This window comes from Martes martes (assembly GCF_963455335.1).
Source record: "Martes martes genome assembly, chromosome: 9".
NCBI lineage: Eukaryota > Metazoa > Chordata > Mammalia > Carnivora > Mustelidae > Martes > Martes martes.
This window is the reverse complement of record NC_137896.1, coordinates 38,037,963-38,063,074: the sequence shown is the minus strand read 5'-3', so window position 1 is coordinate 38,063,074 and position 25,112 is coordinate 38,037,963. Positions and strand designations below refer to the sequence as shown.

General features: G+C 36.0%; 1 protein-coding gene across 1 annotated transcript in view; it reads left to right on the top strand.

Moving 5' to 3' along the window:
• SEL1L2 (SEL1L2 adaptor subunit of SYVN1 ubiquitin ligase) overlaps positions 1 to 25,112 on the top strand; it is a 113,924-nt gene that overhangs the window by 4,536 nt on the left and 84,276 nt on the right. Inside the window, exons 2-3 of the mRNA XM_080814495.1 lie at positions 1,929 to 2,254; positions 22,955 to 23,010. Of these exons, the coding sequence (XP_080670621.1) occupies positions 2,197 to 2,254; positions 22,955 to 23,010 (114 nt within the window). The 5' untranslated portion in view covers positions 1,929 to 2,196. The remainder of the gene's footprint in view (positions 1 to 1,928; positions 2,255 to 22,954; positions 23,011 to 25,112) is intronic.

Genomic DNA, 25,112 nt, shown 5'->3' with positions numbered 1-25,112 from the left:
TTATCTTTCACTGTGGACTTACAAACTCTCTAAGGACAGGAAATATGTCCACTACCCACAGAGAATAGTACAATGCCTGACACATAATAGATTTTCAATAAAAATTATTGAATGAGAAAAATTTTAAATGAGCATTATTCATACAGAGATGTTGATAAAACTGAGGGAGAGCATGTGAGACCAAAAGGGGTTACATTGGAGAGGGCATAAAGTTAATGTGAAGACTAAGAGAGGAAGTAAATGAAATTAACAAATGCCTGAAGGAGAGTTACCATTCATCCTTAGCATACAGTAGCTATTCAACAAATGAATGAACAAGTGAGGGAGTGATGGAATGACTGAGAAATTGTGTTCAAAAAAGTAGAAAAATAATTGAAATTCAGTTTTAAGAGAAACCAATAATATATTCTCAAGAAGATGTTTGTGATCAGAAATGTCAGATACCTCACAGAAATCAAATATGATGAAAACTGAGAAAAGATCATTGGATTTATAATCTATGTAAATCAGTGAAAATAAAAACAATTGAAGAAGAGTGAAAGAAAACAGAAGTAGTGATTGTGGACTTTTTTTTTTTTTTTTGGACATGTTTAGAGGCTAAAGAATAATTAGAGGAGGTAGTAATTGAAAGGATACCAGAACCAAGGTAAAATATTTCTGAGATATGAAATGAGAAGTGTTTAAATTAAGAATTTTGGTAACAAAAGATTGAAACAAAAAGAAGATAGAGAGAGAGAAGGACAAATGTTAGAAATATCAGAATAAGATAGAGTAAATGTAGATAGAATAAAAAATAGAATACAGAAAGTGCATTTCATCTTCTGTGATGAATTAGAAAAAGAATGGGGATTCAAAAAAATTTTAAATAAAAAGAAAGTAGAGGGAAGATAGGTCCAGTGAGTTCAGTTTCAGTAAAAGTATGAGGCAAAATCATCTGCTAAAAGATGTTAATAAATCTGGATCCAAATGGGGAATGAAAAAAAGATGATTTGGAGAATGCTTAACAGATGATATTTAAGAGTTTAATTAAATTATGTTTAGGTACTTTTTTTAAAAGTACAGAAATTGGGAAAATCCCATTTTGAACTCCCTTGGTGAAAGGAAAACATTCTAAGGAGAATTCTGAATAATGGTCCCAATGATTTCCAGGATCTAATCCCTGGAACCTATGAATATTACCTCATTTGGCAGAAGGGACTTTGCAGATATGATTGAGGATCATGAGATAGGAAGATTATCCTATATCATCATGGTTGACCATAAATGTAATCACAGGTGTACTTATAAGAGGAAGACAGAGATTAAAGTATGGGAAAACTAATTTACAAAGGGAGTAAATCTGGAAATTCAAGGCAATAAATATGTCTCTTTCTGAATTACCTGTATACACTATAAATGTTTAACATATTTTTGGCATAATTTTCTCAGCTAACTCCATTCCTTAGATAGCCTTAATATTTCTGTGCTTTTACCTAAATATTAATTTTCATTTCTGATCCTAGCCTTGAGGGTACCCACTTGTGAAATTCCCATATTGTTAAAGATAGTGAGGAAGGTGTTTTTAAATACCTTTTAATGAAAGTGTAACGAAATGCCTTTTTAAAAAAAGTCATTGATCACCAGGATTTGTTTGCCTTTGTCCCAGTAAAACCTCAACAGTTCCTTACTCAAACAGAGGATAAAGATTTTCACCCACATGGGGACCAAAGCAGACTTGGTCCCTATGTTTCTTGTCCACTATAGCCTTCAGAGGTTAGAGTAAAGGATGATGTAAGGTCAGCGGCTTTTATACTTAATAGTGTTTTCATTTAAGTGCAGTTCGCACTGCTGAAGGTAAAATACAAATAAGAACTTTTAGCAACTCTATTATTTGAACATTATTGTGGACATGTACAAATTGGACTTCTGGTTTCTTCCTTTCCTTTCAGAGACCAACTGTTATCTCAAACCTACTGCTTATCTCTTACCAGAGGAGTAGCAGAATAGATAAAATCCCTCCCTATACCCTGCTCTCTTCGGCAGCCACCTTCATTGCAGTTGAAAGGAACTTCCTGGCAGCTCATTGGTCCAAGAGTAAGGAAATGGTTGCTTAGCAACCAAATCCTGACCCCCCCCACAGACCTGAAAAGAGGAAGCTTGTGGGCCAGCCACCTAGTTCTGCCTGTGTTACAGTGAGGAGGAGCTGCTCAGGAGAAGATGAAGCTCTTGTCTCTGTTAATTGAGATATTGATCATCCTTGGGGTCATAATTAAAAGTAAGTTTTTCTGTCCTTATGGTTGCCTATGAAGATCTTTTCTCTTTAACAGCAGTAAGGATGGAAGCTGATTAGAAGATCAGAAGTATCACTATACTCCCTATTGATACCATTTTGGGGTAAGTACTTAAAAATATCCGAGAAGGATAGATATCAGTGATACTCTTATTTAGGACAATATTTGGAAAGGGTATGTGTATGAGAGAGAGAGATAGGGAGGGAGGGAGATAAAAATAGAAAAGATTGAGCAAATCTATGAGGAAAGCATTATAGCAATTTTTATAGAGTAGGGATATTTGAGATAGGTTATTAAATTTTGTTAAATCCAGAATATTATGAAGATCTAGTTCCAGACTTTAAAGGAAAAGTAGAGGATTCAAAGAGTGGTAAAGCAGATTACTTTATATTCTTAAAATTTTTTTTAACCTTTTCACAATAACAACTGTACTTCCAAAGTTCCCATGATTCCTGACTAGTTACTATTTTCAAATAGAAATTATTTTCCAGTCTTGTTTCTCCTTTCTTTTATTGAATTAATTTTTACCCTGTCCTCAGATAATTTACTCAATCATGTATTCAATCTAAGAAATATTTATTTACATTTACCCAGGATGCAAGTTTGATATAATATCTGAAAAATAATGTAACTTACCACATCAATAGAATAAAAAACAAAGACGATACGATCATCTCAATTGATACAGAAAAGATATTTGACAGAATTCAACACCCCTTTCTGATAAAACACTCAACACATTAGAAAAAGAAACTTCCTCAACCTAATAAAAAGCATCTTCAAAAAACCCACACCTCTACCAACACTTGTAGTGGACATAGCATAATATATAAACCTGTCAAATCACTGTGTTGTACACCTGAAACTAATGTAACACTGTGTGTCAACTATACTTAAAAAAAAAAAAAAATCTACACCTAGTGTATTTAATGGAGAAACCTGAATGCTTTCCCCCTAAGATCAGGAACAAGACATTCTCACCATTTCTATTTATTCATTTCAACATTGTACAGGGGGGCCTAGCCAAGGCAATTAGATAAAAACAAATAAAAGACATCAAGATTGGGAAGGAAGAAGTAAAACTATCTGTGTTCATTAAAGACATAATTTTATGTATAGAAAACCATAAGGTGTCCACTAAAAAACTATTAGAACTAAGAAATGAGTTCAGCAAGGCTAAAGAATAAAAGGTCAATATATAAAAATCAGCTATATTTCTTTACAGTCACAATGAACAAACAAAAAAAAATGAAATCAACAGTTCCATTTAGAATAGCATGGAAAGGAATAGAGTACTTAGGAATAAATTTAACAAAAGTACAAAGCTCATACTCCAAAAACTACAAATATTGTTGAAAGAAATTAAAGAAAAGCCCAATAAGTGAAAAGACATCATATTCATGGATTAGAAATCTTAATATTAAGACAGCAATACTCTCCAGTATTGATCTGCAGATTGAATATAAAATCCCAGCTGACTTCTTTGCAGAAGTTAAGAAAATGATCTGAAAATGAATACAGGCATGAACGTTTTTAAACAAAAAGAATAAATTTGGAGGACTCACACTTAAACATTTATTACAAAACTATGGTAATCAACAGTATGCTACTGGCATGAGGACAGACATATAGATCAATGGAATATCACAGAGTTTAGAAATAAACCCTCACATTCATATAGTCAATTGATTTTTGGGAAAGATGCCAAAGCAACTCAATTGAGAGGGGAAAGAATAATCTCTTCAGCAGATGATGGGGATGACTGCAGAGTCATATGCAAAAAAAAAAAAAAAATTAATTTGGTTACCTACCTCACACCATAAACAAAAATTAATATAAAATGGGTCAAAGACCTAAATATAAAAGCTAAACTTTAAATCTCTTAGAAGAAAACAGGCATAAATCTTTGTGACCTTGGATGAGGCAAATGATTTCTTAAGTATGCCACCAAAAGCACAAGAAAAGAAGAAACAATAAACAATAAACTGGACATCATCAATATTAAGCACTTTTATGCTTCAAAGGACATCATCAAGAAACTGAAATGATGAAGCACAAAACAGAAAATTTTTGCAAGTCATATATCCAATAAGGTTTGATATTCAGAGTATAAAAACAACCCAGTTTTTTTTTAAAGGGCAACAAACACTTGGGCACAGGTTTTCTGTTTGGACATATGCTTCCATTTCTCTTGAATATGAATACCTATGGAATTCGGTAAATGTTTCTCCAGAAAGTATACAAAAATGACCATCAATACATGAAAATATATTAAATATCATTGACCATTAAGAAAATGCTCATCAAAACCAAAGTGAGATGCCACAATGAGGTCTTAACTATAGCAATAACAGTGGGAACTGAGAAGAGTAGTTGGATAATAAGGCTAGAGAGAATAGTGACATAAGAGTCCAAAGTGGGACGCCTGCTCAGTCCTTAGGTGTCTGCCTTCTACTCAGATCATGATTCCAGTATCCTGGGATTGAGCCCCACATTGGGCTCCCTGCTTGGCAGGAAGCCTGCTTCTCCCTCTCCCACTCCCCCTGCTTGTGTTCCCTCTCTCTGTGTGTGTGTCTCTCTCTGTCAAGTCAAATAAATAAATAAGATCTTAAAAAAAAAAAATCCACAGTGAGAGTGTGCTGAGAAGTTGGGCGTGTCCACTAGTGCCAGATGCCAGAGAGAGTGCAGGAATGAGGTAAGGGCCAAGGAGTCACCACCAGATTTAATAGCTGGGGAATCTTTCCCTTTCCAGGACAGTTTTATCAGAGAAGCAGGGACAAAACCAGATAGATATTGATGTAAGTGAATAAGAAGAGAGAAAGTAGAGACAGTTATGATAATTACAGAGTTCTTTCTGGCACTTTGCAGGGTCAAACTTGAGTTTTCAATAGATCATTTCTTGATTGCAGGTCTACAGAGACCCAGAGAAGTAGTTAGTAGGGGAGAGGACAGTTACTTTACAAGCTAGTACTAAAAGACCTAAGATTCGTACACAAAATCAAGTTTTAACCCCATTCTATTTTTTCCTTTTCCTGCCTTTCTACCCCTAGTTCTCTAGGCAAAACAGACAGATCTGCATTTTTCCCCTCAAATACACCCTGCAAGCATGCATATTTTTTATACATTTTTTCACTTGATGTTCAATGTACTTTTACTTCATCTGTATAATTTTATTTAGAAGAAAGCTGCCTTAACTATGTGATTGCACTGACTCTGCACTCACCTAGGGAAAGTTTTTAAAAGTTGCTGAGACTTTTTTTTTTTTTTTTTTTTTTTTTGCCTTTTGGTAAATCCTCAGAATAAAGTATGGAAAGAATCAGAATAAAGCTGATGGAAAGATGAATAGTTTATCCCAAACGTGGCTAGAAAATGGAAGTAACATCAATAGTGTGTGTTGTTGTTTTTTCTCTTTGCACCCTACCAACCCAGCCTCTGATTTAAGGTAGGTTAGGGTATGTAACTGAAGCAGAAAAGACATAGCCAGAAATCTGGCTCTACATTATCCAGGATCCCAGGTTTCCCTATCTTATCTATCTCTTTCTAATAGTAATTCTTCATTACCTTACAAGTTCTACAATTAGAAAAATATATGTATAAAACAAAATGAAACAAAGTTTATAGCAACTCTCTCCCCTGACACCCACCCAGCAACTCTATCCCAGTTGAAAAAGGCAAGTTGCTCATTGATCTCGAACTGATCAGAATTCAGAAAACAATTGTCTAGCAATCATAATCTAGTTCCTTGTCAGGTCCAGACAGGAAGCACATAAAGGCCAAGTCTTGGACATGTCACAGAGGATACTGAGCTGAAACAGTACAAGCAAACTATATCTTACTGCTTCAGAAATAGGCTTGCTATACCAGTGCTGTTTTGAATACCATGTAAAATTTAGGAGTTCTAAGTTACCTTTGCTTCCTTTCAGTTCTTTTACATTATAGTTCTAAAAAAGGGAGGGGGCACGGAATACATTATAGGTATCTGGAGCATCTTTCCTTGAAGAGAAGCAGGAGAGAGCAGGTGTGTTATGGTGGGGTTTTTTAACTACTAGAGAGAAGTTTGATTGCTGTATTATGTTATTGATCAGTAAGGAAGCTGATTTCTCTTTTGTGATTTGTCCTGAATGATGTAAGGCTCTTTCTTCATAACCTGGGTTCATCTGAAAGGTTTCTACAACTCTACAATTCTACTACTACTTCTACAGTTAGTACTATTCTTTGGAACCATTCAGTAGACTAGCACACAATGGCTGGAGGGCAACCCTCAAGCTAAGGAAAGCTGGAGGAATACACCCTCCCTCACCACCCTGAACCCATTAAAGCCCATCCAACAGCTTTATTTCCCACTATCCAGGCTGCTTTGTAGACCTGCCTTCTTCTGACACTTCCCAATTCTACTCCATTTTCTCCATACAAAGATTCTTATGTCCTTCTTGTCACATACTCCAAGAATTCTCTCTGCCAGTGACAACCCTCTATCTGCTAAGATCTTCCCATCCATTGAGACTGCTCTCTCAAAGAATACCAATAGCCCACTGATAACTAACCCAGTGGTCTCTCACTGTTCTTGCTACTTAACTTCTATGCAGCATTTGACACTATTCACCATCTTCTTTCCCCCCTGAACCTATGTAGAATCTTAGGCTCTCTGGTTTGCCTTCTAAACCCTCCTTTTAAATGCTATGCCCAAAGTTCAGTGCATGGCTCTCTTGTTCTTCATATTCTGTTACTCTCTTCCAAGCCCCAGCTCCTTTTATATCTGTATTTGCATCCTAGACCTTCCTCCTGAACTCTAGATGTGCAGGGTCAGCTGCGTGATGTTCATGAATAGTATATGGTCTGCAAAAGTCGTAAATTCAGTCTCAAAGTTAGCTCCTCTTCTGTGTTTCTTCTCTTATTAATGGCATTAATATTAATATATCAATAATATTAATATTAATTACTATTAATTAATATTGATTTTATTAATGTTATACTAATAATATCCCTCCCTGCTCCACTACTTTTCAAGCACAAAACTGTATAATCATACAGTTATAATGCACTAAGTATCATCTAATTCCATGTTTTTTATAGATGTAGGACTGAGGCCCAGAGTGGTGAAACGGATTCCACAGGGTCATTCTGCAAAGCCAAAATCTCCAAATCCTTTACAATTATTAATTCCTTTATTCCTTAGCCAAATCCTATCAATTCCACAGTGTTTCTCCCATCTATGCATTTTCATGTCTCAATTTAGAGTCTCATTGTAGTATCTTTTATCTACATGACTGCACTTCTAACTCTTCTTTCTTATTCACAATACAGTACTGCCAGAAATAATATTCCTAAACCCCAGATTTGATCATAATTTTCAAGCACCTACTTTATGCAGAATAAAATCCAACATCTTGTCTAGCAGTCAAAATCCTATGCAATTAAATCCCAACTTCCTTTCTATTTTCTCTCTGTTACGCACATATTCTGTTTCAACTAATTCAAACTATCAGCGATTCAGTATACCTACCTACCTCTCTCACTTGCATGTCTTTCTCAATCTGTTCTGCAGACAAGCTATCTGCTGTGATGGACTGTCTGCAGGAATGTACTGTCGTTCCATTTTCTTCCCCATCACCACCATAAGTCTACAGCACAACATCCTGCTATCTTTTAAAATCCATCTCAAGGGGCGCCTGGGTGGCTCAGTGGGTTAAAGCCTCTGCCTTCGGCTCGGGTCATGATCCCAGGGTCCTGGGATCGAGCCCCGCATCGGGCTCTCTGCTCAGCAGGGAGCCTGCCTCCTCCTCTCTCTCTCTCTCTGCCTGCCTCTCTGCCTTCTTGTGATCCCTGTCTGTCAAATAAATAAAATCTTTAAAAAAAAAATAAAATAAAATAAAATCCATCTCAAGTTCTACTCCTCCAGAAAAAAACCTTTCCAAGCCCTTCCTCAAAGCACATTGCACCTTTATTTTCTTATGCGTCATGGCCTCATAATTGAGTTAGTTTTTAACTCCCTCACCAGATTGTCAACAATTTTTAAAATTAGCACTTGTAACACTTTAAAATTTGTAAAACACATTCCCAACACCTGTGGGATAGAACGTGCAGACATTCTTACTTATCTAAATTTACAGATTTTCAAAACCCTGAAGTACCGCGTGTAGTAAGATCTGAATCCTCCAGTGGGAATCAAGTTTTGTTTTAACTCTGTATCACCTGTTTGTTATTCTAAGTATGTCTTCTACAAAGTGGACTGCTCTAAGTTTTTGCCTCATAATCATATTTACTTGCTGCAGGCTGTTTGTACATACTACCAAGAAGCCAGGTGAAAAATAGAAAAATTCAATTCATCATTCAGACATTTTATTTTTTTATTTTTTTAACATTATTTATTTATTTATTTGACAGAGATCACAAGTAGGCAGAGGGGTAGGCAGAGGGGGTAGGAAGCAGGCTCCCCACTGAGCAGAGAGCCCAATGTGGGACTGGATCCCAGGACCCCGGGATCATGACCTGAGCTGAAGGCAGAGGCTTAACCCACTGAGTCACCCAGGTGCCCCCATCATTCTAACATTTTAAAATGTAGTATTCATATGTTTGCTTCTATATAGAATGAACAGCTAGGTGATTGATTATTTACTTTTTAACCAGTTGTTTTAGCAGCATGATGATTACATAAACTCCAACAGTGGCATTTTATCAGTTTTTCATTGATTTTATAATTTTACTGGCATCTGCAATTTATTTACTGTAGCCATCTAATTTTATTTATATAGTTCATCAGCCAGAGAGATGTAGTAGGCAGGAAAAACTGATTTCTTAAGACATCTTTAAGTCTTGAGTCTGCCTCACAGACTTGTCAAAACTGCAGCATTGGCCTTGAAGAGAATATTCACAGAATGGAGAAAGTATACACCCTGCAGCTTCCCTGATAGAAGATAGTTTTAAAAACAATTTCGGGATGCCTGGGTGGCTCAGTCGGTTAAGAATCTGCCTTTGGCACAGGTCATGATCCCATGGTCCTGGGATCAAGCCCCTCATCAGGCTCCCTGCTCCATGGGGAGCCTACTTTCCCTCTCTCCCTGCTTGTGCTCTCTCTCTGTCAAATAAATAAATAAACAAATATAAAAAATAAGCAAAAACAACTCATCATCTCTAGAAAACTAGTAGGAATACCCTTGATGAAAAAGAAATTATGAATACCTAAAAGACAAAATAGGAGGGACACCTGAGTGGCTCAGTCATTAAGCATTTGCCTTCTGCTCAGGTCATGATCCCAGGGTCCTGGAATTGAGCCCCGCATCAGCTCCCTGCTCTGTAGAGAGCCTGCTTCTCCCTCTCCCACTCCTCCTGCTTATACTTCCTCTCTCACTGTGTTTCTCTCTGTCAAGTAAATAAATAAAATCTTAAAAAAAAAAGAGAGAGAGAGAGACAAAAATAGGAGATGGAATGGATAAAAGAAGAAACTTTTGCCCCAAAATGTACAAAAGAGAATATGGTTATATATGATATACAAGTGGACTCAGGAAAAAGGGAAGAATCCCTGAAGCAAAAAGAAAAGATTGTTGGTTGGAAACAACAGCCTAGCAGTCTGACTCCTACCCCCTCACCACCACCACCATATGCAAAGGAGAAGAGAGCACTTTCATTTCTAGTAATGAAAGGCTAGATAACTACATTATTTGGTCCAACACTCCCACTGAAAACAAATGGTCCATAAATTATACAAACTTCTTTTTGTTCAAGATTTTATTTATTTATTTGACAGACAGAGATCACAAGTAGACAGAGAGGCAGGTAGAGAGAAAGGGGGTACCAGGCTCCCCGTTAAGCAGAGAGCCCGATGTGGGGCTCGATCCCAGGATCCAGGGATCATGACCTGAGCCGAAGGCAGAGGCTTTAACCCACTGAGCCACCCAGGCACCCCAAATTATACAAACTTCTTAAATGAAACAGAGTTAAGACAATAGAAAGCTACCAGACAAAAATGTAAGGAATTGCTAGAATCCAGAGAAGTAAGCAGAGAACATCTGAGCAGGGCCAGGATTTGCCTCACCTCGGTCCCAGCCCTGTACCTGAACATCAAAGCAGCTGTTACCCTGAGCCAGACAAACCTGGGCTTTGGTTTTAGTGGCCTCACAGAGCAAGGAAACAGAATGTAATTCTCAAGACCTGTCCAAGGTGAGGAGTCTAATAAGACTTTTTCAGCATTAACCAAGGACCATAAAGCGCTCTACTCTTAGGATAAAGGCAACCCAGAAGTAAATCCACCCTGTCGTAAGTCCAGGGATCTGCAGAGGCTTGACATTTAGTAGAACGGAGAGTAAAGGAAAAGGAAAAAATACATTCCTGAGAATTGTAGTCACAGGCTACCCTCCCTGGAGATTTATAGCCTGGGTAATCCCAGGTACCCTGAGCCTAGAACTACACCTAAGATAGTCCTCTACTTGGTACTGCCCCAGGCACCTGACAAAAGAAAATTCATGTTCTCTCTATGGAAAAGCAACTTCATTTTAGGTCTCAATCTGAGTTCACAAGGAGACAAGGCATGAGGTGGGAGATTTGGGGTGGGGTTTTGGCAGAGATGTAAGTTCTGCTGCAAATGGCTAGTGATAGTGAAGGAGCACCTATTCCTGGACAACTAGGTCCTGTCACATCCCAATAGCTTATCCTGCAACACCCACAAAGTTGCTGGTGGCAAGCTGAGGTGATTGTTATAGCATTCAGAGACAGATTAAGAGGGGAAATTCAAGTCCAACATGAGGAAAACTGACACCACAGAAAAGAAAAGCGTCAGCCTACACACAGAAACACACACATACACAACACCATAATACCTGAGGAAACAGAACAAGTAGAAGAGACAGCTGTAGTCTTCAAAACATAAAATGATTCTCATAAGATATATTTAGAGATGTTATTGTAGCCATAAAAGATGAGCTATTTTGGAAATGAAATGAAATATGTGATAGTAAAAATAAAAACCTCAAGGCTGAATACCAACATTGATGGAGCTGAAGAGCAACCCAGAGGCTCAAAAGTCAAACTGAGAAATACTCTTATAAGCACAATGCAAATGGGCAGAGAGATAACACATGAAATAAAGGGTCAAGGATATGGGGGATACATCCAAAAGTTACAAATTCACATAAGGGGGTCTCCAGAAGGAGAAAATAGAAGAACTGAGAGGAAGAGATAAAGAAATTAAATAAAATTCCCCAGATCATGAAAAAACCTTTTTTTTAGAATCTTTAGATTAAGTTCCATTGAGTGCCAAGTGAGAAGATGGCGAAAAGATGCACTCTTAGAAAATGATGGTAAAATTTCAGTACTTTATGGATAATCAGAAAATCCTGAAAGCTTCTAAAGAGAAAAAATACAGGGGCACCTGGGTGGCTCAGTCAGTTAAGTGTCTTCTGCCTTTGACTCAGGTCATGATCCTAGGGTCCTAAGATCAAGCCCTACCTCAGACTCTGTGCTCAGCAGTGAGTCCACTTCTCCCTCTGCCTCTGTGCTCTCTCATGCTCTCTCATGCTTCCTCATGCTTTCTCACACTCTCTCTCAAGTAAATAAATAAAATCTTTTAAAAAGAAAAAGTACGTTATTTGCAAGGTGAAAAGTAGCATGTTGACTTCAAATTCATTAGCAACACTGTGTATAAAAAGATACTGGAGAAATATTTTCTTTTTTTTTTTTAAAGATTTTATTTATTTATTTGACAGAGATCACAACTAGGCAGAGAGGCAGGCAGAGAGAGAGAGGAGAAAGCAGGCTCCCCGCGGAACAGAGCCCAATGTGGGGCTGGATCCCAGGACCCTGGGATCATGACCTGAGCTGAAGGCAGACGCTTTAACCCACTGAGTCACCCAGGCATCCCTGGAGAAATATTTTCTAAGTACTGAAGTGAAATGATTTTGAATCTAGAATTATATAATCTGACAAACTGTAAAAAAGTGTAATGGCAAAATAAGACATTTTCAAACATGAATATATTCAGAAAATTTATCATCCACAAATCCTAACTGAAATATTCACTAGAAAATATGATCCAGCAAAATAAAACAAGAGTTCAAGAGGAACACTAAAAATTAGTGGTAGTCAAAGAAACCTTTAAAACATGATAAATCTAAGTAAATGTCTATTTTAATTTTTAAAAATTTAACAATCAAATTCATTTTTTAAAAATCCCTTTCACGAGGGAACCCTCTTATACTGTTGGTGGGAATGCAGACTGGTGCAGCCACTTTGGAAAACAGTATGGAGGTTCCTAAAAATAGAACTACCCTATGATCCAGCAATTGTACTACTAGGTATTTACCCAAAGAATACAAAACTACTGATTAGAAGGGATACATGCACCCCATGTTTATAGCAGTGTTATCAACAATAGCCAAATTATGGAAAGAGCCCAGATGTCCATCAACTGATGAATGGATAAAGAAGATGTGATATATATATATATACAATGGAATATTAGCTAAAAAAAAAGAATGAAATCCTGGCTTTTGCAATGATGTGGATGGAGCTAGAGAGTATTATGCTAAGCAAAATAAGTCAGAGAGGGACAAACACCATACAATTTCATTTATATGTGGAGTTTAAGAAACAAAACAGATGAACATGGGGAAGAAAAAGAGGCAAACCAGGAAACAGACTCTCAGCTATAGAGAACAAACTGAGGGCTGCTGGAGCGGGGGTGGCGGTAGGGTGGGTTAAATAAGTGGTGGGTAGTAAGGAGGGCACTTGTGATGAGCGCTGGGTATTATATGTAAGCGATCAATAGCTGAATTCTACAGCTAAAACTAATATTACACTGTATGTTAACTAATTTAAATAAAAACTTGAAAAAAAAATCCCTTTCACAGTAGCAACAGAAATTTAAAAATAGCTAGGTATAAATTTAATAAAAATTAAACAAGGCATATATGAGTAATAAAAATGAAAATTTTCTGAAGAGTATTAAACAGAAAACTGAATAAATTAAGGCTATGCACTTGAATGAATCTCAGTATTGTAAATATGCCAGGTAAATCCAATGTAGTCCCAGTGAAAATATCAACACATTTCTTAAATGATTCTGACAACCTTATTCTAAAATTCATCTGGAAAGAAATTGTACTAGAATTCCCAAGATAAGGGTTTTTTTTTTAAAGATTTTATCTATTTATTTATTTATTAGAGAGAGAGAGAGAGAAAGGAGAGAAGCAGAGGGGGAGGGGACAAATCCCAACAACCCCAAGATCATGACCCAAGCTGAAATCAAGAGTTGGATGCTTAACTGACTAAGCCACCCATTCACCCCTTCCAAGATAAATTTTTAAAAGAGGAACCAGAAAGGTGTGCGTGGGTGGGTGCTTGTCTATCTGCACAGAGAAGTTCTTGCTCAATCAAGTAGTAAAATATGCAATTTTAAATCTATAGTAATTAGTGTATTGCCAGAAGAATAGACAAATGTATCAAGAAAATAGAGTTTAAAAATGAAACAATGTACAAATGAGAATTTAATACCTGAAAGGAGGTTTCTAAATGCAGTAGGTAAAAGGTGGACTATAATGAATACTATTGTCAAATTGTCTGTTTATTAGGAAAAGTCAAATTCCACTTCATACCAATCAAAAAAACTGAGTCCAGATGGATTAAAAACATAAACAGTAGAAGGAAAACTATAAAAAACAGGAAAATGTATATTCAAGTGATTGGTAAGGCCTTGAACAAGACACACACAAATACACACACATATACACACAAATGTTTTAAGTGAAGAAAAGATAGTTTTGACTACATTTGAATTTAAAACAACTCTGCTTCAAAGGATACCATAACCAGTTAAGAAGCTAATAACGGACTGAAAAATGTATCTATATGTAAACACCAATCAAATAATATCCAGAATTTATTTTAAAACTCCTAAAGATCTTCTCTTAAAAGCCTCATAGAAAGATGGGAAAATATTGAACAGTCCATTCCTTGAAGAGGAAGATAAAAATGCCCCTCAAAGTGACCTTGCCAGTAATCGAAATTAACAGTGGAATACCCTTTGTCCTGTGGTGCCTGGGTGGCTCAGTTGGGGAAACATCTGCCTTCAGGTTGGGTCGTGATCTCAGGGTCCTGGGATCAGCCCCTCATGAGGCTCCCACCTCAGAGGGGAGTCTGCTTCTCCTGCTCCCTTTCCCCCTTCCCCCACTCATACATGCTCTCTTGTGCACTCTCTCTCTCAGTTAAATAAATGAAATATTAAAAAAAAAGAAAAAGAAAGAAAGAAAGAAGTACTAGTTTATCCTAATACATTTGCAAAAATTGAAAAGTTGGTTAGGGTGAAGAATGATTCATACTCTAATAAACCATGTGTGGAAGTATAAATCAGTGGCTTTTCTGGGAATTTGCTATTTATTAAAATTTACATTGGTCATACTACTTCTCAGGTGACCAAATCTATTTCTCATTGTTTACTCTGGCAAACCCTTATATATGTTTCACAGGAAACATGTTCAATATTATCCATTACAGTATTATTTGTAATAGCAAAGTAATTGAAAACATTATAAATGTCTATCCATTAAATGATTAAATGTAACACCATTGTAGAGATGACTCTCTTCCAACCCTAAAATTCTGGATTTTATCTTATAGCATGTCAGAACTCCTCAAGATCATACAGATTAACAAAGAATTCCTACACGTAAACTAATGCCTTATCTTCACATTCAGTAAATGTTGGACCTCTCGCATTTAGAGTATCAAAGCTACTATAACATGTACATAATATCCTACAAATGTATTTTCATATTTCTATGAAAATATAACAAAATACAAAAACTAAGGGATTTTCAATATGGTTGTTTCCTTGGGTTGATTAACTTAGTAGTACCAAGTAAAATATCTGAACTTTTGTCAGTTTTAATTCTCACCACAGTAATTATTTAAGTAGTACTTTTAATCATCCCAAGTTATACTGTAGTAATTTCAGGTAATGCTATATAATGCCAAAGACATTTAGATCACTAGAGAAGACAAGACATGGTAAGCATAAATGACTTGACTAAGATCAATTAGTATATCCACTTACAAAGAGAATTAATACTAGAATTAAAGACTTCTGAATCCTATTATCTTGCTCCACTGATAATTCATGTTTCTTTACCTTTCAGAGAGACACTGATAATGAAAAGATATGAGAGCTAAAAGCTGCAAGAGTTCTAAACCTGCTTTGAAACTCGTTCTTATAATACTCAAATCATTTATATCAGGTTCCCAAAAGCAATTGATCAGTTACTTTTCTGGATTCAATCAATCAAATACATAAGCATTATAAACATGAACTTAAAAGCACCTTCAACTCGGTCTGCCTATTCCCAAATTTGTAAATTTGTAATGGTGGAGCAGAATGGATGAGAAATTCATTAGTGCAGCTAGAAAAAAAAATGATAATGTTACATTCAAGTGTCATCTTTGTTTATGGACAACAGTATCTTATATAAAGATTTAAAAATAATATAACTTCATGAATAGAGCCACTTAATTCAGACTTTTTGCAATGATGAAGCACAGCAATAATGAAGGGTTTTTTTTAAAGAGGAAAACCTTTATTTTGTTTTAAAAAAATTGTCTTTGTGGCTATATAATTAAATTTGACAATCCCAAACCTGAGATTCTTTTTAGACTAAGTTTTCAGTACTAACTTAAAAACCAGTTTGGTTGAGGTTTAGATCCAAAAGCAGAATTATATGCTGTGTTATAATAAAAGTATTTATTCGGCCATCAGTTTTAATTAAGACACTATGCAGGGAGCTATGAGTGAAGTTAAAAAACAGGGAAGTGGTCTCTGCAATTGGAGATCTTACAATCCATACAGTAAAATTTAATATATGATTGAAGTGCTAACCTGAATGACACAGAGCACAAGTCCTGAAGAAGTTCCGAAAAGGGAGAGATTATTTAAGGCTGAAATATCTAGGGAAATCTGTATGTAGGGAGGCAAATTTATTTAGTCATTTTAACAAATATGTTTTATAAATCTATTATAGGACAAGAACAATGCTGGCACCAGGCCCCAGTGTTGAAGCATGACAAACATGTGCTGAAAGACTGAATAAAATTTGGATATTAAGGGAAGAAAGAGAAAACATTCCAAATTAGAAGTACACAGATAAAGGACATGGGTGTAAGAATGAATGGAACATATGGGGTGGCAGGATACCACCACTTGGATAAGAACCGAGTATAAGGGAAAATAAATTGGTTTTAAAAAGTAGGGTCAGATCATTGAGAACCTTACATTTCTAGGCAGAGGAAACTAAAAGAAGCATTACTAAATGCCTGGTCATGTCAGTCATTTTCAAAGTCACGATCTCAGTCAGTTAATTGGCTGCCTCCAGCTCAGGTCGTGGTCCGAGGGTTCTGGGATGGAGGCCCGCGTCGGGCTCCCTGCTCAGTAGAGAGCCTGCTTTTCCCTCTCCCTCAGCCTGCTGCTCTGCCTACTTGTGCTCTCTATCTCTCTTTCAAATAAATAAATAAATAAATAAATCTTTTTTAAAAAGACAAATGTATTTATTGGTCTAGTAAGTTATTGCAATATGCTAACTTTTTCATTAGTGCAGTTCTTTTATCATAAATCCCAATTTCCTTTTTATCTTTGAAGACTTTGATAATGTCCAAATTTGGTCTAATTATACAGAGGTAATGACTTTAAATTATTCTTTTTTTTTTTTAGGTTTTATTTATTTATTTGAGAATGAGGGTTTAAGCAAGAAAGAGAAAGGAAGTGAGAGAAAAAGCACATGCTGGGGGAAGAGCAAAAGGAAAGGGAGAAGCAGACTCCCCCCAGAATCTGTGGGATTATTAGCTCTATTTTAAAAATTCCAGTCTGCTTTAGATGTAGTAAGAGTAACCAGGGAAAGGATTTTGAAGGGAAGGTGGTGGATACAGCAGTTATCAGAATGAGAAAAAGCCAAAGAGCAGGTAAAATTCAGTAGGAGATTTTTCTTCCAGGGCTTACACCATATAGTTTCTTAATTTTATTTCAATAAGGAAAGTGCTTTTCTCACAGATGCTATTACCACTTGCTGTTAAAAGGTTTTTGGAGAAGAGAAGGGAACTGACATTTATTATTTAGCTGCCATGTGTTTAACAAACACCAAAAACTACACTTTAATTCTATTCTGTCTTCACATCCACTCCAAGAGATAGATACAGTATTGCTATTCCCATTTTCTAAAAAACTGAGGTTCAGAGAGGTTAAATAACTTATCCAAGGTCACATGGCTAAGTAAGGAGAATATGAAGTGTTATTTCTGAATACCAGGCTTAATGATGTCCAAACTAAGTATCTCACAAGCCAAAATAATAAATGTCCTAAAATCATAGTTGTTTTTTATTGGAAATTTTAATAGATAACTTCTAGTCCACGCAATAGAAACTTAAAATTAAAGAAAATAAAGGAGAAAACTTTCAAATAGTAATTAGCAACTAGTGAAGCAGATTATTGGTATTTGAAAAATACTTATAAATGTGGACTTAAACCTGATCTGACCTATGTTGACTGGAAGTCAACATAGGGAATTAGTGTTTATACAGTAAGCAACAGGGACTTAACAGGTTTTTAAGTAGATGTGTGCCTTGCTGGAAACAGTACTCAGGGAAAACTATTCTGAGGGTAGATGTAAATTAGATTAAAATTAGAGCAATCATGCTTAAATCTGTTAGGAGGCTGTTGTAAGAATGTAGGCATGAAATGATGAGGGTCTGTTTTATGCAGTTTTGCACAGGAAACTAAAAACTCACCCCTACAGAAATCCCTTTGGCAAATTTTTCTCTGGAACCCTGCAAACTCACTCTTACTCCTACATCTCCCCAGTTGTGTGCCCACTTCTGGTGACTTAGATTCATCTACACACTTCTATCCCCAGCCTGACCTGCTCCCATGATTTTAGTCCCAGTTTTTGGAACCAACATTGTTGCCAGATTTGTCTCTTATCGTGTGTCTCACCTCTGCCAACCTGGATTCCTTCTGTGGATTCCCCTATGACTTGTATTACTCGATTTCCAGTCATTACTGTTTCATTTTCAGAGCTTTACTTAAGTGGCTGCCTGTTCAGGAATGAGTACATTATCCTTTTTATAGTTCCTGACCTCTTACACTCACCATCTGTCCCCTCCGAAGTCCTTGATGACCCAGCTCAACCCTTAGACCATGCTGAAGAGAAGAGGTGAGAACTGAGCACCGAGAAATACACAATCATTAGTGGTTATAAAACCAAAGAAGAACTCTAAAATAGAGGTTTGAAAGGAAGAAGGATATCCAGGATAGTATAAAGTCACAGAAGCCAATGTACTGTGCACAGTCTGAAAGAAAGATCAGAAAGGAACCAATAGTTAGTATTTTTTATACCATTACTACATGTAATGAAGAATGAAGTACCATTTTAGAGAACTAGCGTGGGAGAATCAATAAAATACTTCTGTTTAATTCCATTTGTAAATGTTGTTTGAACAAACAAGCAAACACTTAGTTTACCTATAACTCCCCAGGCAGATTCCCTCATAAAATACAGAGGAGTTTTTTGTGTGTGTTTGGGGGAAGTGCTGCTTTTTTTGTTTGTTTTTTTCCAGAATCCTAGTCATATTAATCAGTGTCCCAATGTTTAGTCAAAGGAAGATGAACCATGTCTTGGAAAGAAAGGACATAAAGCGTAAAGCCAGGAGTTAATGTATATCAAGACTTTCATGAGAAGGATGATCTGAAAAGAATTGTCATCAAGACAAATATTCTGGGATATTATTTTCCTCTAATCCTCCTCTCAATGCTATGAGTATATTATATATTATTTATTTTGGCATAATTTACTGGCCTTTTGTAGCTTCTGAGAACTGAGAGTTCTATCCAAGGAGTCCTAGTTGGCTGAAGAAGCAGACAGGTTTTCAGTCAGCAACTGCTGCATAATAACCCAAAACTTAGTGGTTTGAAACAGCAATCTTATAATTCTCTGTGGGTTGACTGGGTGATTTTTCTGAGGTCTCGCCAGGGCTCACTCATGAAGCTTCACTCAGTTGGTGGTCAGTTGAGACAGCTGGGCCTCTCTTCTCTCCACTATTACCTGTGGCTTCTTAAGGGCGTGGTGGTCTCAGGGCATTGTTCCAAGAGGGTAAAAGAAACTGAAAGGATTAAAGACTAGCCCTGGAAGTTGAACAGTGTCATCTGCCACATTTCTGTTAGTCAAAGCAAGTTACAGAGGCAGCCCATTGAAAGAGCAGGGAAAATAGTCTCCATCTCTTGATGGGAGAATTAGGCAGAGTAACACTGTAAAGGGATATGAACATGGTAGTTGTGACTTATGGGGGCCATTCTTATTACAGTGTACTGCAGTCTACTCTCAGGCCCCAATGATTCACATCTGTCCCACATGATTCTCCCCCTTCTAATATTGCCCAAGACTCATCCAATCATAGCATTAGGCTCAGAATCTATAATCTCATAATCTGCATTAGGTCAAGATGTCAGTGAGTCTCCTTGAATATATAGTAAGAATTATTCTTAGTTTCAGACACCTATGAAATAAAAGGACAAGCTATCCTCCATTCCCTCATGTACCCAATGTGTATCGGAGAAATAGAAAAACTACACTAGACACTGCTGTCTGAAAAATGGGAATGAGGCATGTATAACAGTCACTGGTCCATGGCAATTTGGAAATCCAGCCAGATGCATGCTGGCAGATTTCTCTGCTCCAGGGGTAGGCAATGTTCCTTGACGAGGGCCCTGTTCTACTCTCTTGGAGTAGTTAATTCCCTAACCTTTTATTTTCCTTGGCTCTTACACCTTCTGGACTCCTGGCTCTGACCTCTGATATCAGTACACAAATAGAGGGACAATGTTCCTCAGTTGATATTTAAAAGCCTACTAGAAAGCCTTGTGCAAGATACTACGGGTAGCAGAATGTGTTCCGCAGTAGCCAATCAAAACTTCATTTTCTTTAGGTGAAAACCTAAAAGCCTGAAGTTTAGAAAAAACATATATTGTTGTTGTGCATCTTCTGTGGGAAATAATGACCAACTACCTTTATATTCTTTTTATGTTTTAAGCTATTAAATAGTTTGTTCCTCCAGTTAGATTCTTACACCTCCTCCCTTTGCACTAATTCTTTTATCTACAGTTTTATCTACACTTATCTACACTTTATCTACACTTGGATAATTGCTCTTAGCCTTGTAATTTTCATGTTAATATCTGGCCACCGACAGCTTGATTTTCTGGTCCAGTGTATAATACAAACATTATTCCACTTAATATCCATAATTTTCTCCTCTTGCTCTAATACACATGGCACTTTGTACTTTTTGTTCTGTGTCTGTATTTTCTGTGCATACTAACTCTAATTTTATTCTGTGCACTTTGGGGAGTATAACAATGGGGATATATCAAATCACATTGCTTTTTTCCACTTTTTCTAGTTGTGATAATGGAGATTAAAAATTGCTAGACATTTACTGTAGCTATAATATTAGTCACATTGTCTGATTTCTTATACACTAATATAATTAGGCTAAGTAATTTGAGGAAAATGAGAGAGAGAGATAAGTCATATTATAGACAAAGCATTAATAAATTCTGATTAAGTCTCTAATAATGCTTTTCACCATGGTCCTTTTAAAATGCTAACTTACATATATTATTATCTTGAAGGCATCTTGAATCCTTTAAGGAAGTAGGACTTCTTTATAATAATCATATGTATAGCCAACATTTATTAAACATAGATATGTATTAAGTACTGTGCTAAATACTTTACATAGGTTATCTTATTAGATTAACAACAAATTAATGAGATAGATACAAAAATCAAGACTAGCATACAGACCTGTTTAACTCAAAGACCACATGGTGGACCATTACACTATATTGATTGAAAATGAGTATGACAAATAATAATGTTCTTATTCTGGCATAATTTATTTTACATTCTGAACCTGAAAAGAGCAATCCTAATGTATATAATCTTATGAAATATGTATAATCTTTAAAATTTTTTCATATGCTTTATATTAATGCATTCATCAGCATGAAGTTGTTGAATGTTCATTTAGAGTTTGCCAGTTGTTTCCCTAGTTTGACAGAAGACTAAATATCAAACCACCTGGAATCAGTTTCTATAAGGTATGGCTTACAAAGCAAACAGAAAAGACATAGAATTGTGAAGCCAAATACTAAAGTTCATCAGTGAGAGAAAGAATAAAACATATCAAATTAATAAATACAATATCAATGATAACATTAGAGCATTCATAACCTGTTCTTTAAAGTATAAGCTCACAACTTTTAGAAATACAAAATTTTGACTATCCATATTTGTCTTGAGTCAAATTCTTCAGTCTATAAAGTGAACATATCAGATATTATACATGTTTTACTTCAGTAAATATGTAGGGTCACTTTTACAGTGCATCAAATAATTTTTTAGTAATTGAAAATTTATTAGTCCTACTAATGTAGTACACATGCCATGATGTGACATCCTGTTATACTAGGTTTTCAAAGACTTGTTTTTCTGAATATGTAAGTCTTTGTCAAAATGAAATATACCGGGTGCCCGGGTGGCTCAGTGGGTTAAAGCCTCTGCCTTCTGATCAGGTCATGATCTCAGGGTCCTGGGATCCAGCCCTGCATCAGGCTCTCTGCTCAGCAGGGAGCATGCTTCCCCCTCTCTCTCTGCCTGCCTCTCTGCCTATCTGTGATCTTTGTCTGTCAAATAAATAAATAAAATATTTTTTAAAAAATGAAATATACCAATTACTATATATGTATTCTATGTGTTTTCTTTACAAAAAGATTTGTTAAAAAATGCTTATGAAAATTTTCTCATATTTCAAAATCTGATGTAATCATACTAGTCTACATTTCTCAGATATTTATATCATTCAACTATATTAATTATTAGTATCTCTCTGACACATTTATCCATGTATAAATATATAAAACATTATATTCCCTTTTCTGTGTTTTACTATTCTTTATTAATAAATTACATTTATTTACATGGGTACATTTTAGTTAAGTTGTAGCTCAGAAAGTTTTCTGCTGTTGTAATTAGTCTATTATTTGTAGAACTCTTTCATATTGAATGAATTTCAGGATGCTTGATTAAAGTATTTAGATTGGGGCGCCTGGGTGCCTCAGTGGGTTAAAGCCTCTGCCTTCTGCTCAGGTCATGGTCCCAGGGTCCTGGGATCGAGCCCCACATTGGGCTCTCTGCTCAGCAGGGAGCCTGCTTCCCTCTCTCTCTCTACCTGCCTCTCTGCCTACTTGTGACCTCTGTCTGTCAGATAAATAAATAAGATATTTTTTAAAAAATAAATAGATAAAGTATTTAGATTGTCTCTGGTGTCAAGTTACATCAGAAAAATTATCCATGAAGGAATTATTTTGTACAACATTACTGGTAACTTTAAATTTAAATTATTTTCTACTATTATTCTTAAGAGTTCTAATAGTTGTCTAGAAATAATTATCTAGTTATCTAATAGTTATCTAATAGTTCTCTAAATAGTTATAAGTTCTAATAGTTATTTATTAACTATAAATAATATAGTTACTTTATTTATTTATCTAATAAATAAAAATACTTATTACTAAATAGTTTTTTAGTAATAAGTGATTTAGTGAAATATTAAAAAGAAAATACCTTCAATTTTATGAAAATTTTTATGTATTGCAGATATTGAAGCAGAAAAGCATAGTAAAAAGCAAAAGGAAAGAAATGTCACCACACAGGTAAATATTTTGCTAAACCATTATATTTTTCTAGTATAAAATTTAGGCCGCAGTCATTATACATAGTATTGACAATCACCACCAAGAGCAACAATGAAAACTCCAAAAACAAGGAAAAGGTAGCCCAGCTCTCAGCAATGAGCAGTTTCACCAGAGTTCCAAGAGTGCTCAGTTCCACTCTCGGTTTCACCTAGACAGACAAATTCTTCTTGTTTTTGAGATAAATATCCTGTTCCAGTAGATAGATGTTTTTCACACATTTTGGTACCTTGATTTATGTCATTATATTCATAATCCATATTCACAATCATGTCTTCCAGTTAGGTAATACTTTAGTCTTTGTGAAATCCCTTTGCATCATTTATTCTTCCGAACATTTCTGTAAAGGATGTCAACTGGTTATTTAAATGGCTAGTTATTATCCCCAATTTACAAATTAGAATAACTAAGCCCATTCAGATTTAAAAGATCTTTGTATTATAAATTTCATTCATTCAACACAATGCTTACCATGTACCAAATACAGTTACTGGAATTTGGAATTTACAAAAGGTTCTGATTTTTTTTTTAAGCCTTGTGAAGTCTCTGATATTGCTTAAATTTGATTTCGTGAGCTTATGAAGGGTAAGAAAGTATCTTTGTTGTTGTGTGCTAAGGCTAGCAGTGTTTCAAATTGTAGAGCTTCTACTGGTCTTTCAGTTCCCTCAGTCATCTGATGGCAGACTTTACTGTGATGGCAGAAGTGGTGGTATAGGTCCAGGTATCACCAGCTACCATTTTCCTGCAGGAACAACAGTCAGTGCCAGATCCCCATATCTCATCTGTTCATCTTGGTTTTGCCAAAGAAGGAGCAAATGTACTTGGTGTGCTGGCTTATTTCAGTGTTCTTCACCATTCTTCTGAGGGAGGCCACCATAACAGGTCTCATATTTTCCAGTGATTTCAGCATTCTTGGTGCATTTAGCCGTGTTGCTGCAAACTAGCTCCAAGACCAGAGAAGCAAGAAAGTATCTTTCAATCTTTTCTAATGCAATGCTTTGCATGCCGTATGTACAGTAAGGCCAAGACTTTGGTTATAAAATGGTGGTTTCTCCATCCCCTGGACCCTTACTTTCTTTCTAATCACCTCTCTTAGAGTCATGCTTCTCCAAATATTACCTTTACCTTCTCTGTGATTGAAATCTAGGTTTCTCCTGAGAACTTCTCCTCAAGTCTTCTCAAGCATTTTCTCCCACAACACAATTATGTTCATCCTAGTTGGGATGGTGGGTATCCTTCCCTTTCCTTATTGCTACATTTTCATTGGGAGAATAACAGGAGATGAGGACAGAAACATAGCTTGTGGTCTTTCTCTCCAGTTTTCAGAGATTTCGGTGTCCGTGAATTCTAGCTTTTCAGTCCCATTGTTTAGATTTGTTTGCTCTAAAAACTGCACCATCTGTCTACACCCATGGTCATAATCTGGACTATGTCTTTTCCAAATTAAAAGTTTAAGCTCCAAGTCTCTGAAGACCTTCTGGTACTTTCCAAGTTACTCCATCAATGCTTCAGTCCCACCAGGACCTCAAATCCATGTCCTCCTTTCATTGTTCATCATTCCATTCACATCATTTCCCTTCTTACTTGGCTTAGAGTTGATGGCTACACTATCGGAACACAGTTCCTTTTCCAAAACCTTGGGAACAAATGTGTTTCAGAATCCAGGGGGTCTTTTTGTTTGTTTAATTATAGTAAAATATACATAAAATAACTATTTTATTTTAAGTGTACAGTTCATTAGTGTCGGTACATCCACGTTGTTGTACAACCAATCTCTAGAACTCTTTCTTCTTGAAAAACAAACTCTACACCCACAAAACAATTCTCCACTGCTCCTCTCCTCCCAGGCCCCAGCAACCACCATTATAGTTTCTGTTCTATGATTTGATTACTCTTAGTATCTCATAGAAGTAGAGTCATGCAGTATTTGTCTTTTTGTCAGAATTTCCTTCCTTTTGTCAGAATTTCCTCTTTTGTCAGAGTTTCCTTCCTTTTTAAGGCTGAATAATTTTCATATATATATATATATGCCACATTTTGTTTACACATTTATCCATTGATGG